Source organism: Protopterus annectens, chromosome 6.part1 (genome assembly GCF_019279795.1).
Source record: "Protopterus annectens isolate FY-2018-M chromosome 6.part1, PAN1.0, whole genome shotgun sequence".
Classification (NCBI taxonomy): domain Eukaryota; kingdom Metazoa; phylum Chordata; order Ceratodontiformes; family Protopteridae; genus Protopterus; species Protopterus annectens.
The window spans coordinates 266,214,222-266,233,303 of record NC_056738.1 but is presented as its reverse complement, the minus strand read 5'-3'; the positions used below and the strand labels follow the sequence as shown (position 1 = coordinate 266,233,303).

Here is a 19,082-nt window from a genome sequence, read left to right as displayed (position 1 = left end):
TTACAAACTTATAACATTACAGATCTCTTAATATATTCTATAATTATAACACAAAAACTCTTTCATTCCTTAAACCTTGGGCAAGCTATGGTAACACTACAATCCCTCCATAAAAATCCAAATCTAAAAATAAATAAAAAGATGCTTGACCTTGACGCTCTTCCTCGATTAAAGGACAAAATAATCAAATATATCTACCCATACCTTAACTGTACAACCCAAGAAATGAGCAATAACCTAAATCTACCCAAATCATATATAATAATTCTAAGACAAATCAACGAGCTGTGTTCCAGCTACCTCCAAAACTTTACTTTACTTAATAGTGCATGGAAAACTGTACTCTGCTTCGGAAGACTATTCTTACAACAAGGAAAACAATATCTAACTCATATAAAATGAGAGGGGAAATCAAATTTCAGAAGGACCTACTTTTCTCTAACTATTGGAGAAAATTCAAACCATCCATAGACGACCAACAAATAAGTCATGCAATCAATCTAACACTGAAAATGATACCCCTTAAAACACTGTCATACACGCAGCTCATGATAAATAATAATGCATATTTCACACCCACAATACTCCACAAATTCACTGCATGCAAATTACCATACTGTCCACACTGCAAGGACCAGGTAGCAGACCTAATGCATATATTTTGGAGTTGCAAATGTGTGTACAAAATCTGGAATTCCTTCAAGATACAACTGCAAAAACTATGATACCAAACATCAACACTAACATGGGAAATCACCCTTCTACATATTCGCAGGATATAACATATCAGGAAAACAAGCGAATATACTTATAATAATTTTCTTACTAATTAAGCTATACATAGATCTCAGATGGTTAGACCCTACAAATATATCTTGGGGGAGATTCAAAACAATAGCTATAAAACCTATTTTAGCCCATAAAATAGTAATGGATAAAAGAAACAAAAATATGAAAGCCCGAGAAATTTGGGAACAAACCTTTAACATCATATTAGCATAAAACATCATGCATACTACATAGTAACAAGGTACAAAGGAACCTAAAAATATACACATGATCACACAGTCAAACTATGGACTTGAAATCCTTATTGTATGTGCTGTTTCTATAACAATGAAATAGAATGAGAAAGCATCTTTGCATATAGTGTAAATAGATGTGTTTTATGACCTACATGTTACTATATTGACTACAATGTATAACACTCACTGATGGTCATGCTGTAAGAATGGAAATGATTGTGTTTTATATAAATGAAAAAATGTAAATAAAAATTATTGAGAAAAAAAAGAAAACTAAAAAGCAATAGCCTATATTGCTGACGGCCTCTTATTGTGAACCAAATGACATTGCCTATATCCTTGTGAACACATTTAGTGCCAATACTAAAAAGTGAAGTATCATCACTTTTGGTAGACAAGGCCTCTTCTCAACATACTGTCTAGATGATAGACCTTTACAAAACAAAAATGTAGTTAGGAACCTAGTGTAGGCACTTGGATTGATAGCTTCTCTTTTGACTGTCATGTAACAACTATTGCCAGGAAAGCCTTTCATTTATCCCAGCTAACTGTAAAATGAATATCATCAAGGTGTAAAGAGATAATCACTCCCATATACATTGATGAGGCCAGTTATCAAGCACAGTGCTCCCTTTGGGATCAGTAAACATATCAAATAATTTGAAAAAAACAAAGGTTCCAAACCAACAAGATCATGAGCCAAAAGTCCTTCGGATGCCAAGAGAAGCTGGAATCTCTAGCCCTTTATTTAGTGTTTTATAGACTTTTGAGGAGAGGTCACTGTCTTACTGTGTCATTAGAGCCCTGATTGTCCTGGACCTCCTGTATCTGTGCAAGTCCAGAATCTCTACCAATACCAACCAGGGACCAAAACGTCATCAACAGATAAATAAGACACAATGGAGGGACAGGTTTATAACCCAGTGCCTCCTATACCTCCGAACTAAACATCACCTGCATATTAATGTGACTCACTGTCTTCCTTTAAATATAAACTAGATGACAGTGTGAGTACCCACAAATTTACTCTAGGATTAACCAGTATGGCGCTTCTAGAGTAAGGGGGTACTACTGCCTGAGAGAGGGTATTGGAACGGTAAGAAGAGTCATGAGATTCATTGGCCTTGGAATATCTATGAATCTTTGAAAATGCATTCCCTGTGACTAGGCATTATATGACAGACTTGAGGAAGAAATGCAGATGTTCATCTTTAAAAGATTTTTTAACCCTTTATTTACTTTCCTTTTGCAGACTAGGATAGTTTTGTTAGTCCTAATATATATATATTTTTTTTCAGAGGAAATCCAGTGTAGTATTTATAATGACAGGGTATAGTTTCACCAGGACACCAGGAAAATTCCCCTAATCTTTTCAGTAAGTACCATGGAAACTGTAACATCCACTTGAATTACCAGATCTCTGGCAAAAGAGGCTTCGATTTAACATATCTGCTGAAACATAATATTCTAGAGTATTGACCTTCTCCCCATACTGCACTATAATTACTGTCTGTAATAGAACATGACTTCAAGTGTCTGCTGTTAGGCTAGAATCAAAAGCATTATAATACTTCTTGGTATCAAAGGTAAATGGATATGTATGACCCCCACTGAATCTTTGACACTGCAACTAACATTACCATACGCTTTAAGAAGACTGCCACAAAGTTATGTCACAGAATGTAGCTGTAATATATTGAAAGTAATAAAGTCTAAATAATTTGAGCACTGCAGTAATACAGTGTTGAAAATATTAACAGTAGTGTTGAATTTATTTTAGTACCTGAGGAACAAAGCTTGGCCATTTCATATGCAATCTGCTTTTAATGGATGCATATGCCAAAAGTAGAGTGTAAGTCTGCATTTGGACACTGTCATTGGCATCCACCTTACACAACCTACCATAATTTTTAGCAATACATAATGCTTACCATGGATGTACAGTGTTGGATGTAAACAGTGGCAGAGGCATTTTATAGGTGCCACAACTGCCCCTTGTTTCTTAGCAAGCTACATAATCAATGGTATTTTAAGGATTTTAAGGAACGTAGGAACAATATGGCTGGATCTAGCACTGTGTTCCTACCCCTACACAGGGCTAGATATTACTATTTTTTTCTGTTTTATTCAGTACCTGTTTTAATTATGTCTCTGCCAAAGTGCAGAAAACACTCTCTGGATACTTCCATAACATCATGGATCTTTTTTGCATCACAATCTGATTGACATTACCATTCTGCAAAACAAATTCATAAAATGCTGTCACTTTGCAAAGTTAGAAGACTAACAACTCATCACTGTTTAATCATCTCCTTCACTAGCGCTAATAATCTACCAACTATCAGAAGAGTCACTTCTTCTTTACCACCGCACTACACAACCTGCTAAGCTCTGCTATTTGTCTTTTTTTGGTTAACACGTTTAACAGTTCACGTCAGTCACTACACACTCGGTTTTAACATCCCTGGTGCAATCTCATTGCAGAGGCCTCCTTTCACCCTCTGTTTGACTAAAAGATCATTCTCTAATACTAATCCTGCTGAATGGAATTCCATATCTACCCAAATATGTAATGCACTCAACATGCAGATCTTCAGACTTGCTCTTCATGACCAACTAGCTCCAACATGCCAGTGTAAACAATTCTCCCATAACCCTAGGTAGTTGCCTCTTTTTCCAATAATACTATCTAGCTCCCCCCTTTTCTTTCATAACCTTGATAGTTTCTTCCTTTTTTCTCATCATTTGGTACCCCATCCTTGCTGCATAAGCCAATAATTAGCAGCATCATATTCTGCTTGTCTCATTCCCAAATAGTCATACATATTTTAAAGTAATCACTTTCAGTTTTGCTATTGATTTTGATGCAGCCTTCACCTCTCATTAAGTCTGAATCTAACTGAAAGTAAATGAATTAAACTGAAACAACTGCTTGCAAACATTGTCTAAATGCTATTGTTTGTCGTTGCCTTTGGCCTGAGTCATGGCTAAAGAGAAATTTTGCGTTAAGTCCTCCTACTCAGTATTTAAATATAACACAAAAATAAAAATAATTGATATCTTTCTACCATTGCAAGTCATTTTTCATTTTCATCCTAATTAGCATTGGCAGACATATTTAGTGTCCTACTTCCCTGGTGTTCATTTTACTCTGAGCACCCTCTGTCAGTTAATAGTTGGACGAAACATGCGCTATTTCAAGGTGAAAGATCCTACAATAAAACTACAGCTCATTACTCTGAATTCGAGCAAATGTCTCTGTTGCAAAGGAAGTACAAGCAGCTTTTTTGATGGAGTGCATTTATAAAAATTAGAAATGCTGCAAATCTGATGCAACGTTCATGTTTATGTCACAGCTGTCTCAAATTCATGTTGCAACACCTGTTCTCATTTTTCATTAGAGAGCTGTAATAAAGAAACTTTCCAGGTGTTCTCAAAGGTAAATTGTAGGCTAAAAAGTTTATAATGTAATTCGCAGTGGGTGAGTTAAATGAAACTATGAATAAATGTAATTTTTGTTAAAAAGAGATAAAATAATTATCTTTGGATGAAATATATTGAGGGTTCTGCCAGTTCAGATTTACATACTGGGAATTCCCTTACTAAAACACGAACGTTTGTAGAAAAAAAAGTCACACAAATACAACCACTGTAAATAACTTTTTGTTTGTTTTAAATTATGATCAAAGTTAATTGTAGAACTGCACTTGTTTCTGTTTTTTCATATCAATAATGTGATGTACAGTATCATACATTTTCAAAATATTTACAATAACATTTTCTATTGAAATAACAGAATAATTGGTATTTTTCATTTTATTTGCAGTGCATAGCTGTCCAAATCAAGAGTACTCTACAGAAACAGAGACAGAAGTAACCTTTGCTTAACAGAACTCTTCTGTAAATAGAACATGAATCATGCTGCTGAAGACAGGAAGAGCCTGCACCTAAACTATGATCAAATGCTGCTATCTACTGGTCAATTTGAATATTAAACTTAATCTTTTTTTATATAAATCTTTTTATTTATTTTGGTAGTAATATGACCAGAGACTACATTGCTGAATAATAAAACATAAATGCAAAACAGTAAGAACTATTTACACATATGCCAAAATCCCATTATTGATTATATATACCAACTTCAAGCTAGAATATGTTCAAAAAGGGATTTCTAAGATTCTGTTGTGAGTGTGGGATTTCTGAGTGCAGGTTAAATAATTGTGAGCTAGTAGATGTTTGGTAGCTAATTGTTTGAAACCCTCCAATATGAGTGATGCTCTATCCTTCCAATGTAATGTAGCATTTAAGTAAAGAAACTAGTGGTATTAATATTCGTGTTTGTAGTTTAGTCAGGCCTGTGGGGATGATGTAGGAGAGCTAGTTTCCAAGATAAGGTGGACTTTTCATAGCTCATTTTTTCTAGTTGGACTCTGAGCACCATAGCTTGTAGGTGCACTTGCAGCTTCAGAAGATGTGGAGTAGATCAGCCTTGTGATTATCACAATAGGAACAGAATAGAGAGGTGGATGGGTATATTTTATTTATAATGATTGGAGTAAGATATGCGTCATGAAGTATCATCATCTGTGTATATTTAAGTTTTTTAAAGGGAATAAGTTTGGAGGTAAGCTGGATCGCTTGAGATATTTGTAAAATTAATAATTTTTCACACTTCAGAAAGTGTAATCCTTCCTTAAACTATTGCAACAAAGGAACACAAATTGAAGGTCATTTTATTGGTTTATTCAGTGCAAAAGTTCTTTTTACAGTGAGTACTATTTCCAATGTTTTACTTTATTTTATTGTTTTTTTTTTGTTTGTTTTTTTTAGGTCTTGCTTATTAGAGTGAAAGAATGTTATACAATATTGCTGTGGCTATACCAGCTCAGCATATAGATACATGGAAGCACCACAGATGGCTGAGTGCCATTCTTATCAAATAAATTCTGTGAAGGATAAACATAAACAACAGACTGCATTTTGATAAGTATGAGTACCTTACATCTTTCATGCAGCAAAACTTGTTGTTCTATCTACATTTTAAGTAACTCAGGGTAATATCTCATGTTTGTGTCTTTGGGCTTTTCCCGGTTAGGGGTCACCACAGTGGAACTCCGGTCCGCAAAAGATTGGCAGTAGAGTTTTACATGCTGGCTTGCCGGGCCTTACACACAACCTTCAACGAAGGAACACCCATTCACATATGTCACCACACAGAAGACGCTCTAACTGAGAATCGAATGGGCAACGTCTAACTGTGAGGCGACAACGCTACCGCAGCACCACCACTGCAGTTCTCAGGGTAATATCTCATATGCCTGGAAAACTGTTTTTTTAATAATTTGTGTGCTTACACTATTTATAGAGTATACCAGGTGTCAACTGTCCTCCCTGCCCCATTTTTTTGTGCTCCAAAGCTGTTAATCTTTTAAGTATCGTTACAGTAATATTTAAAGTTCCACAGTATCTAGTGTCCCACCCCCATATTGTTGGATCTGCTTATTTGTTGAGAGAAATTCAGAGATATGACAGTCCCCAACACATGCACATGCATGTGTATATGCGCATGCACACACACACACACGCACACACACACACACACACACACACACACACACACACACACACACACACACACACACACACACATACACCTACCTACCTGTCACCTAATTAGCCCACTACTATGACTACCCAGACAGAAAAATAGTCTCACACATACACACACAAACCGAGCCCCCTCCACCGAATGCATCCATGGAAACACTTGAACATTTACTCATACATACATGCATCCACCTAGCCCCTCTACTGCAACCATCCATGCAGATACACAGTCTGAAGCACATGGGCATGCTCACAGCCCCCACTGATTGCACTCAGTGACATAATCAACCATTCACACACACACACACACACACACACACACACACACACACACACACACACACACACACACACACACACACACACACACACACACACACACATGTACCCTATCTATTCCTTGACTCCCCCCTCCACTGTGACCATCTAGGCAGCCACACAGTCACACACGTGCGTATATACACACACACACACACACACACACACACACACACACACACACACACACACACACACACACACACACACACACACACACACACACACACACACACGCACATACATGCACATGCACATTCTAAGAAAAAGCTGGAAAATAAAATAAAACCAAACAAGTTTAATACACATGCACATTAAACAGTAAGTGCTTTTGTCTCTCAATCCAAGACTTCATTAGACTGAATAATGCAATATAAATCTTCACTTAAATAAAGAGAAAAAGTCACATGACATAAAACAATTGATGACTTAATGCTTTAACCTCTTCCTTCTCAGAAAGGCAACAAAATCCTCACTGTTGTTCAAACCTGGTGGAAAACATGCATTTAGTCTCAGTTACCACAAATATTCAGACCACCCAAGTTCATCTTCAGCATTAAACATTCTATTGTACCCTTTCACATCATCCAAAACTAAAAACCTGAAATCTACTTTATAATTGCCAAATTTATAATGCTTGTCCAGTGCATTTTTCTCATCCCCTACCAACACTGCATTTTTATGCTCGTACATTCTCTTATACAGTTCTCTAGTGGTGTGCCCCACATAAAAGGATTTACAAGGCAAGCATACCATCAAATACACCACAAATTTAAATTTACATGTATAACATCCCTTAATGGAAATATTATAATTGTTAATACAATTTTTGTTGGCATCAGTAAATAAATAATTGCATAGATTGTAGTTAAAACATATAAACATTCCACATTTTACACACTGGATAGAAGGAGGTTTTAACTTTGCTTGGAAATAATTTTTAAAACTTTTTCCTCTCTTTTGCTCAAAAACAGGATTGTCTCCAACTATGTTTGAAATCTCAGGGCAACTTTTTAAAATTTTCCAATTATTAGAAATAATGATTTGATAGCTCTGTCATCTAAAGTATTACTGACTTGCACAGAACTTCTGTAATCGATTGTTTTGAGCTTTGGGGCCACTGTTTCAGTTGAATACCTTAAATTACATATTTCATAAAACTTTTCTGAGACTAATTTTTCAGGATACTCTCTACTGATGAACTTCTTGCATAAGCTGGCACCTTCTTCTAGGAAATCATCATCACTTTCCGTTAACCTATTGACCCTCATTAACTGACCCTTAACAATATTGGCTTTAGTGGCTGCAGGGTGCATACTACTATAGTGTAAAAAAGCATTGTTGGGCACCTTCTTTTTATAAATTCTGGTAACCAATCTATCTTTCTCCTTGAGAACTGTAAATTGTAAAAAATTAATACTGTTAGGGCTAGACGTTGAGGTAAAGTTCAAAAAGGAGCAGACATTGTTGACGTAATTTAAAAACTCATTTAGTAAATCTATACCACCTATCCAAACTAGAAACACATAGTCAATAAAACGTTTAAAAAATAACAATGTGGGTTCCATAAAAATGCTCAAGAATATTAATTCTCTCCCACCCATGCATGAACATATTAGTGTAACTAGGTGCCATGGCAGCACACATAGCCACACCACATGTTCACCTGAGACTACTCATGTGTCTGCATACACTCACTCAAGATTCCCCACTGCTGCCTGTCTGCTAAATTCCACTCCACTTAACTCTAATATGATCTTCCTATTGGAAGTAATGGGGAGTTTGGACAAGTTAATTAACTTGATTGTCTATATGTAATAATCATAAACATTGTATCCAGCTATGTAGGGTTTGCATGCAATATAATTGGATGCCATTGTGATAAACTGAGAGGCTGCCAGCCCAGCTAGATAGAATTTTGTAAATAATTCTATCTCCATGTAAATATTAATATGATCCACAGGCTGGTTTCAAAAATGTAAGAAAACTGTGTTATGTGCTGAGCTTCAAAAACGTAACCAGTGTACCCTGCTGGAAGAAAGTTGATAAGTAAAGAATTTTACAACCGTGTGTAATCTCAAACTAGGAGAAAGTCAATAACCCCAAAGTTTTCAAATGATGATAAGCGCTTTCGGAAAGTTCCTTCATCTAATCATGATCTGATGAAGGAAATTTCCAAAAACTTTGGGGTTATTGACTTTATTGATCCACACTCCATTATTTTAAAGGATTTTATTAAAGGAGAATTTTAGCAGTTTTATACGGCTGTGTGTTGGTGTTGTTGGTGTTTTACAGATTGCCTATTGTTATTAAGGGTACCACTGACTTTCCTTTCAAGTATATTCTTTAAGTTGCTACCATGCTTAAAGACCACTTTTGGGGTCTCAGGCACTCTCTGTCTAAGTAGGGGATCATCACTGAAAACCACCCAACTTTTATTTAAGATGTCTCAACATTTTGGCATCCAGGGAGAAAAAGGGGTACTGAAATTCAAAGAAAAATGGGTATCAGGGGTTGCAGTAGGCAGAGTGTCTAATTCAACCTCTTCACCCCTATCCCCTGAATCTATTATAGCAAAATTCCTGTTCAAAATGGGTTTAAACCACCCAGAATCATTCTTCCTAGTTACTTATTTTATAAATAAATCAAATCAATAAAATAAAATGGGTTTAAACCTCCCAAAATCCATCTTCCTAGTTATTTCATTTATAAGTTGTTCTAATAGGGAAGGTGGATAAGCCCTAGCAAGGAACATAGCCTTGAAAAGATTACACTCCTGCAAAAAATCACTATCAAGGGAGGTCATTTTGGCAGCTCTCACCAATTGTCCTTTGACAACAGCTTTTTACTGGTAATAGGGATGGGAGCTATGAAAATGCAAAAAGGTATTTGAATATGTAGGCTTTCTGAAAATTTTAGCCACATATCTACCATTTACCCTATCCTTTGTCAATAAAACATCCAGAAAAGAAATGGTATCAGAACTAAATTCAGAAGTGAATTTGAGAAATGAGGTTAAGCCAGATAAAAATCCAACAAATTCAGAAGCCACAGTATCGTCCCCCTTAAGGATTAAAAAAATGTTGTCCAAAGAGCGGGTATACCAGAAAATATTCTTCTTAAAAAAAACTCACTATTGAATAAAAATTCATTCTCCCAATAGGCCATGACAGTATTGGCAAAACTTCTGCCACACGGAGACCCCATTGATGTGCCGGTCTTTTGCAAATAAAAGTCGCCATCAAACAAAATGAAATTATTTGACAATATGATGTCCAATAAATATTCAGTAAGATCAATTTCATCATCAGGGACACCTTTCTTATATAAAAATTCCCTGGTCCAACTAATACCCAAGCCCTGAGGGATGACCGTATACAGATCTCTAACGTCAATAGTGAGAAAATTATATTCACTATTAAATTCCAGCCCATTAACGGTTTCCAAAAAATCCCAAGAATGACACCATATATGGGCCTTCCCTATTAAATGTTTCTTTAATTTGGAATCCACATCCTTAGCACATCCATAGGTTATACAATTCCTGCCATCAACAATCGGGTGAAGGGGTGGATTAACCAAATACTTATGGATCTTGGGGAACTCAAAAATCACTGGGATAACTGGAGATGTAATGTTCAAATAGTTAAATGTACCTAAATCAATCATAGTGTCAATAAATAAATCATTTAGAAGAGATCTAATACAGTGATAAGCAATATTAACTTGGTTAACTGAGACTTTTTCATAAGCCTCAGTACACACTTAATATTCCTCTATGGTAATCATTTTCATTCATAAGAATTAAGCCACCACCCTTATCGGGTTTAAAGACTCTGACTTTCTGTGTTTTCAACATTAAAACATTCATTTCATCTTCAGAAATGTTAGATCTAGATTTTTGCCTCAAAGTACCTTAAGTAAATTCCTAATATCAAGCTCACATAATCTTTTAAAAAATAATATTGTGCCATTCAGAGGTGGATTAAAGACACTAGAAATTCTACAGTCACTGTTGAGGCTAGTGTGGTTCCCTAATATAATGTTTAAATTCAACTTACGTGTGAAAGTGCTAAGGTCCAACAATGTTTGGGTTAAATTAGCACGCTTAGTGGGGACAAATGACACACCCCTTGAGAGTAAATCAGCCAAATCCAGTTTATCATCTTCTCTACTCCAGGGAGGAAAGGACATGCAGTTTCCAAGCAGGCACTTTAAAAGTGGCATGCCAGTTACATTGTCTTGTGCCATCAGCATGCTAGTAAATGCAGTAACAGCATGCTGCAGTAACAGCATGCTGCAGTAACAGTATGCTGCAGTAATAGTATGTTGCAGTAACAGTATGCTGCAGTAACAGTATGCTGCCGTTGAAGAGTGGCTACCTCTAGTGAATGCTTCAGAAATTTCTGTATTGCAAACATTTGTTCTGTAACCACTTGGCCCTCTGAGCACACTGCTACAAAGCATTATTGGCTGAACACTGATGTGATGAGGCGGACCAGTTTTGGAAATCAGACCTGTAGGGCTCAGCCATCTTAGCTCTGGGTCTGACCAGTTCCCCATCTCTTTCCTCATTTTGAAATGCCTGGGATTCAACCTAACCTAAGGCACATCAAGGATACTATCCTACTATATTAGCAGATCTACTAGAAGTCTTCCCTTGATGAGCCAGGGACATACCTCTCAACCTCTTATCACAAGAAATCTGGACAAATCTTGACATAATGGAGAGACAATGGCCCAAAAATAGGGAAACATTTCAAATATTGCTCCTATAAATTTAGAAAGTTGCTAGAATAACAGGAGTTGTGTTGGCATACATTTTCTGAAGGATATGAAGTCTGAAACTCAACTGCATGTCATTAGTTAGAGACTTTAATCCTTGGATTATCCCAGTGATTTGTCAGAAAACCACCAATGTTATGAGGAACAGACCAAAAATATGAAGCAAAGGTCTGGACATTCTGTGAAAATCCGGACATTTCAGAGCTATGGCCAGGAATACCCTTCACCATCTCATTGTGGGTGGCTGATTCCCCTAGTGGCTGTAGCTGTTGGAGTGGCCTGCAAACTGGGAAAGTAAAACACCTGCTTTAATAATCTAGTACCAAATGTATACTGCTGTTTCTTGATTTGCAGGCAGCTGCTTACTAGTAGCTAGGTGACAAACACGAGGGCATTGGGGATGAACATTCTTACGCACCCAGCAATTTACTGCATGGCATGCAATAGGCAGCTATGCAGATGTCCTTGAACACTGGACTTTGCTGAAAAAAACAGCTGAACTCTGATTGTTGAAGCATTACACAGCCCATGACCCATCTAGAATTAACCATTTTTAAGTCGACAAACATTGTAAGAATCATTTTCTCATGCCCTAGTAACTGGGCAGCCCTGAACCATTACTAGCAGAGAAGCAGGTTGTCCCTCTGCTCACCACCCAGATCCATCTATTGAGGTACTGTTGTTATAGAAAGGACAGGGAGACAACCTCAACAGGAGCTGACATCAACAGAGTGGGATGACTTGGTTTAAAATGCTTGTTTTTCTTTCTTTTTCATAACTAGTGGTGCCTTCCCCTGTTCTGCAGGCCACAGTGTACTAACCTTCTATGTTTTCGTGGTTTATTTGTCTTTCCTTCTTTTCCTTTAACCAAACACTATTTCTTTCTTTGTTTTGCTATCAAACGTTACAGAGGAAGTAAGAGAAGAAGAGGGACAACAACCTACTAGGGTATTTGAATCGTTCAAATTCTCAGCTCTTCCTGCTAACATTTTCTCTTTAGAAGTAGTACAGCATTTATAGTTATTTACATCTATCTGCTCTGTTAAAAATACATTTAAGTTGACAATACTTAGCAGAAGCTTAGCAGCTTAAATATTAGCAACCCTTTCTGAGATTGCCATCGGAATAAATCAAAACAGGTGAAGAGAAAATCGCTCACCTTATCTGGCACAACTAGAGATTTAACTTAAAAATCATCTAATAAACTCTTGAAGGAACACAGGCTGACCATTTGCTTGGGGAGACAAAAAGAATGGAGTGAGGTATGCTGTGCAATTAGTTTTATAACCAAGCTGTTTTCTAATCACCATTGTACAAGTATGGAGGCATGCGCTTCTAGGGATGCTTAATTGTGGAGGAGCTCTACCCAGAGGATGGCTGACATCTTACTACATTTAAAATCAAACATATAGTGATTTATTGCAGCAATTATCCTTATGATGAGCATTTGTACTTAGGTACTATGTGGGAATAGCCATGTTCACATATGTCATCCATTCCACTCTCTTATAGACATTACTCTTACAGGGTCATAGGTAAGTACTAGGCTGGCTGACCTTATGGGACATTTTAAGCCTAGATAATTTCCCTTTTTGTACTCAGCATAACCTATCCCATTTGGGTATAGATTGGTCTTTTCATCACATGATTGATAATTATATATTACCTTAATGAGGGGTCATGCCATAGATAACTTGAGGGGACCCATGCATGGGATAAAGCATTTAGGAGCTGCCATCATCCATTAGTATTACAAAGAGCAGTCATGGAGTACATTTCCTGTTTCCCATCCATAGATCTAAGCTTTACTTGAAAATGGACAGGGATGGACTTTGTTTTATGGGAATGTGGAGTCTGTTCCACAGCACCAGTATCCTCTGTGAAATACACCTGTCCCTCTAAACTATTCTTTTGATGTTACAAAAGAGGTTTTGATTCCTATACTGACTAATTCTGATGCCATTTGACTTGCTGATGTGCGGTAAATTCATCAGTAATGAGTCAGAGGATGCCTTGTATTCCTTGTATTCTTCACATTCTATGAACTGTCACCAGTATATAGCAACACACACAATAGATTCTAAAGCTTAAAGCCCTTTGCATAGTAAGTAATACTATTCATACCGAATGGGGAAAGGTACTTACCTTGTTTTGTCAGTAAAAGGAATACTATCAAATATTTCTTTGTATTCATTTCTAATAATATTTAGACTTTCATGAGCATCTTCAGGTAGATATTGACATGAGAAATCAAATGCCTGTAGGGAAGTACAAGGAGAAAACATTAGCACAGGAAAGGAGTCACCTGGAATCAGAAAATATGACTGAATGTTATATACTTATTCATACTTTCCTAACTACACTGAAGAAAAAGAGTACACAATAATGTCTGACTTGCAAAGTGTTACATTTGATGCCCTTGCACATCTTAAAATGGACAAGATTTGTTCCTGGAGTCTCTGATAAACAGAAAAATAATATTACTTACCATTGCAATTTATTTTCTGGTACATTCGGATAGCTGTATTGATTCAAACCAGGAGATGAAAGGTTAATATTGGTGGCCCAGGATACTGGGCTACATACACATTGGTTTACAAAGTCCATTGAACATGTGGGAGAAACAGACAAATGTAGGTTTTGTAAAACAGAATTGGAAACAGTTGCACTCCTCACTGCTGGCTGTGACATACTAATGGCAGAAGGACTATACACTGAAAGCCATAATAACATGACAAGACTGTTGCACTGGGGATTGTGCATACATTATGGTACTGAAGTGGCTGAAAAACACTGGAAGCATGAGGCAGAAAGCATCATAGAAAATGATGAAGTCTACATCACGTGGGATCACCCACTACCAACAGTTCAAAAGGCAGATGCTAGAAAACCCAATATAGTGGTCCATGAAAAGAAGATAAAAGTAGCATTGATCAATGAAGTCGCCACACCCATTGACTACAGTGTCTTGCATACAGACACAAAGTCATAAAATATTAGGATTTACAGGCAGAAATGAGAGCAATTTAGAATAAAGATACCTGGACAGTTCCAATAGTAGTAGGAGCAAAGGGTCTTATAAAAAAGAATCTACAGTTGTATTTAGATATGTTACTAATACATGTAACCCCGTACGAATTGCAGAAGGAGTCATTACTGGGCACATTGCAGATGCTGTGAAGAGCACTTCTGGCTGGCATCAAATATTGAAACTATACTAATTTCATGAACTTTAATCGTACTTTGATTTAGGAATGGGATCCATTCCCATCATGGTATTACAAATCCAAAAGACTTGGAGGAATTAAAAAAGGGAGAAATTGTAGATGCCATTCAGTCAATTAGTGGGCGGTAGTAGGTAGAATGAGATTACAACATATATTGGAGCTTCAATATTCTGACTGGGTCACGGTAGCCATTCAGACCACTTCCCTGACAGTTGATTCAGTCTGCAGATTCTGACCAGGTGAAAATTTGGAAAATATACCTCTTCTACCAGACCTTGCATACCTTCATAGGGTAACTACTATGTAACTTTCCACATTATCAGCCACGGTGCTCCTTGGGATCACATGTCAACTCCACAGTGTCATACTTTTCCAGAATGCAAGATAAATACCTTTTCCCTTTGCACTTACAGACACAGGCTCTGCAAATGAAAAGTTCTGAGGCAGAGATGTTTGTTGCTACATATGGAACTGTGAAGAATCCCACTGCATAAAAAGGGTCATACTATGGTAAGCAGTTCTCAGGTATATTAATTTTCCTATATTCTTCCTAATAATGCCAGATGGAAGACAAATCTATTTTTTAAGAAAGTACAGTTAACTGTGTGAGGCAAGCGCTATATTTGTAATATTCTTCTTCAATCCTTTCTCTTCAGAATAATAGCTAATTTCATATCCCTCTCCCACTCAGCATCCAAAGCACCCAAGACTTTCCCCTAGTTGTGTATCCTCCCTCTGTCAGCCTTTACACTACAAGAGAAGTTTATCCTTCCTCCTGAGAGAGTTTGAGAACATACAGGCTGCATGTGAAGGAACCTCTCTGATCTTCAGTTAAGGACTCAAGGAAAACACAGTAACTTAGGAGCATGACACAGAAATGAAAAATGACTCTGTCACCTCTATTCATGTGATAGCAGACAAAAATGTGGAAAATACTGCTATCATACCCGAGTGGCACCATATGTGTTATCCGTCTACAGATTATTAAGGGCTATAAATCTTCAGCAAACACTTGCACTGTATCTGGCTTATGATACCAGCCCAGATGCACCATACTCTTAAAACAGTCATTTCTCTTCTTAAAGTTTGATGTGGACATCAGGCTTGATAGCCTTATAGGTTGATTGCTTTTTTTTAATTTTTTTACCTTGGTACCCATACATAAAACAACCCTACAAATAAGAATAACAACAAAACATCAGGGTATACTACAACCTGTGTAGACTGCAAACTAAAATCATGTGAGACAGTGGGAGGGAACCCTATGAAATGACCGGAGTAGCGCTGAAACCTGGGGTTATGGTGAATGACGTGCACAGATGTACTACTTTATTTTCATCACTTCTCTTTCTAGAATAATATATGGATATATTTGCAAGCTATAGTATTTCAAAACAACAGGGAGGAGGAAATCCCCAAAAAAAAAGATAATCAGTGTGCTTCTTGCTCTCAAAAGGGGGAAAACAAATATTCTTAATGAAAAGTGAAAGGCAAACAAAACCAAGAGGGCAACTGTAATCACAACTGTACTGGTCCTTCATGGATAGGGGAAAAGTGTAACTGTTCCAACATATCCTTATTTGGCTCATTTCTGGGTTATTCATATGCAAAATACAAAGGCTAAAAACTAAAAACTAATATGGGAATGTAAGGCTTTGCTCCTTAAGATACTCAAAGATCAATACCTTAGTAAGTACCTGTGAAACTATGAACCAGATAACCAACAGCATCACCAGACAAAAATCAAGGAATTCAAAAGTCATTTGTTGAGATTCTCAAATCTAGTACATGGGAGAGATTCAGTAGGAAACCAGTCTTTGTGGCTAATTAATTTTTTTCCATTAGACAGTACATGACTTTCCCAAAAGGCCTAGTTCAAAAATCTGACCTATATAAAAAATTTGATTAGCAAAATAGTCATTACCATAGGAATGGAACTTCCTTCCAAAATGTTTGTCTAAAGCAAATAGATAAGAAAGCAATTTCCTTTAATTTCCTTTATTTACATCCTTCTTCCCGTGTCATGAAACATAGTCCTGGTTTCTACTTGAAAGCTACAACCACTAAACTCATCACATTGTTATCTTCTTCTGAATACATTTCAGCTACCATGTACAGAACTGCCAGATGCCTTTGCATTGACAAAATAACATATACATCTAAACTTTTAACACTTCAACTCCCAAAGAAGCTGAAAAAATGAACATTATTTCCCATTGTTACAAAACCTTACTCTTACAATCCTGGAGTAAAATCTCACTGTCACCAGACTGACTTTCTCAAAATTAGCAGAAGGGTGTAGTTGTAGGATAATGAACAAAGTCCTCACTAACAACATGCTTTCTCTGCCTAGGGAGTGGATATCCTTGGAAACCATGTCAGAACCCTGCAAAACTGCATGTTCTGCAGCTTAATAGCCTCTTTCAAGTGTGATATCAAGCAGAACTCTAGAAAGGGTAATAGACCCCCAACACACATAGCTATACCAATAATCTAGTACTTCGCTGTTTCTCCCCATTTACCATAACATTCTGGTATTCATTGTAGAAGTCAAGAAGTCTGGCACACATAGATAATGCAGGAAATCAGAATAGGGGAAGCTACCTCTCCCATATTTCTGTGCTGGACCTTTTCTGTTTGGCATCTACATTTCTGAAGTAAAAGCCAATACAAGAGGGTTCTGGCTCACTAAGTTTGCAGATGACTGCGAGTTAAGTGCAGTCAATGAATCATCAAAAGACTTATCCATCCTTCAGAAAGGTTTGTCTCAAATAAATAACCGGTGTCAAAATCAGGGAGTGAAACTAAATGTCAAAAATGCACTATAGTAGCCTTTGGGAAGTCATCTACCCCAGGCCACATGGACAATACACCACAAAGACTTGACTCAATTGTTCATGATTTGTGAATTTATGTAAGCAGTAACCCAACTTTTGGCCAATATGTGTCCATTGTTTTATGAAAGTCCTTCTATATTGCACAGCTGATAAACAGAGGGATTGTGTCTATATATAGGCATGTCATTGTCCCCCATTGCTCAGCCCTCAATAGGCCAGTCACTGAACATAATGCCCTTTTGGTATGTATCTGTCCAGATACATCCAACAATAGGAATGCCCACATAGACACCTTACTAAAAAAATACAAGGCCTAAACAATATGTCCTATATGGACCAACTCACAACTATGTCACTTTACTCAGTAGCCTGCAGACTGCAAAGAGGTCACCTGTGTCTAGCATATCAGGCTCCTTTCAACTCAATACTGATGGATTTTCTGCAGATCAACAAGCCAAATGGCATCAGAAATGCGTTGTCTCAGGATCTAAACTTCATCTGCAACATCAACAGAATGGTTTTGAGGGACTGATATATCTAACAGAAAAGACTGCTGCACTGGAACAGACTCCCCATCCACGTATAACAAGTTTATTATTGTGCATTTTCAACCACAACTTGGATCTATGAATGGAAAACAGAAAATTTATGTCAGGACTGCCCCCTTTACTACTAATGGGCACAAGCAGTTCCTAAATGCTTTATCCCATGCATTAGTCGGTCCCCTCAAATTATCCCATTATTATTCTCATTAGGAGTAATATATAATTTCTGACCATGGGATGGGTAAGTCCCATCTCTAGCCAAATGGGATTTATTAATTTGAACACAAAAAGGGAAAGTGACTAGGCTTAAAGTGACCCACAAGATCAGATAACCAAGTACTTACATACAAACCTTTAAGTAAAGCAGAAGAAGAAGAAAATAGTATGTACAATGACAGATATGAGCAGTGTGTATGGTAACCGAGGAGAGATAGTCAAGTAATGGGACACTGAATTGTTGCCAGAAGGGGCCTGATCTATTACCCTGCCCAGGGTCCCATTTGACCATAATCTGGATTTGTGGAACAGAAACCATGTCAATGACTTTTTTTTTTTTTTTTTTAAATTTTTGGGGACTTCCACCCAGCACCAGGCCCTTAGCAGCTGCCTAGCTCACATTCAACTGGCTCCAGCCCTGGAGTCAAGCAAACAGTGAAGATATAATAAACTCATGACAATACTTCTACTTAGATAATGGTACACAGTACTGTCAACATTTTTCAGTGATCAACTTCC

At 37.1% G+C, this 19,082-nt stretch overlaps 1 protein-coding gene across 2 annotated transcripts in view; it reads right to left on the bottom strand.

Moving 5' to 3' along the window:
• The window catches only part of LOC122805502 (putative methyltransferase DDB_G0268948), a 113,640-nt gene that overhangs the window by 29,500 nt on the left and 65,058 nt on the right, over positions 1-19,082 (bottom strand). For both annotated transcript variants that reach the window (XM_044075695.1, XM_044075694.1), the window contains one exon: positions 13,884-13,996. In XM_044075695.1, coding sequence (XP_043931630.1) covers positions 13,884-13,996 — 113 coding nt within the window. The remainder of the gene's footprint in view (positions 1-13,883; positions 13,997-19,082) is intronic.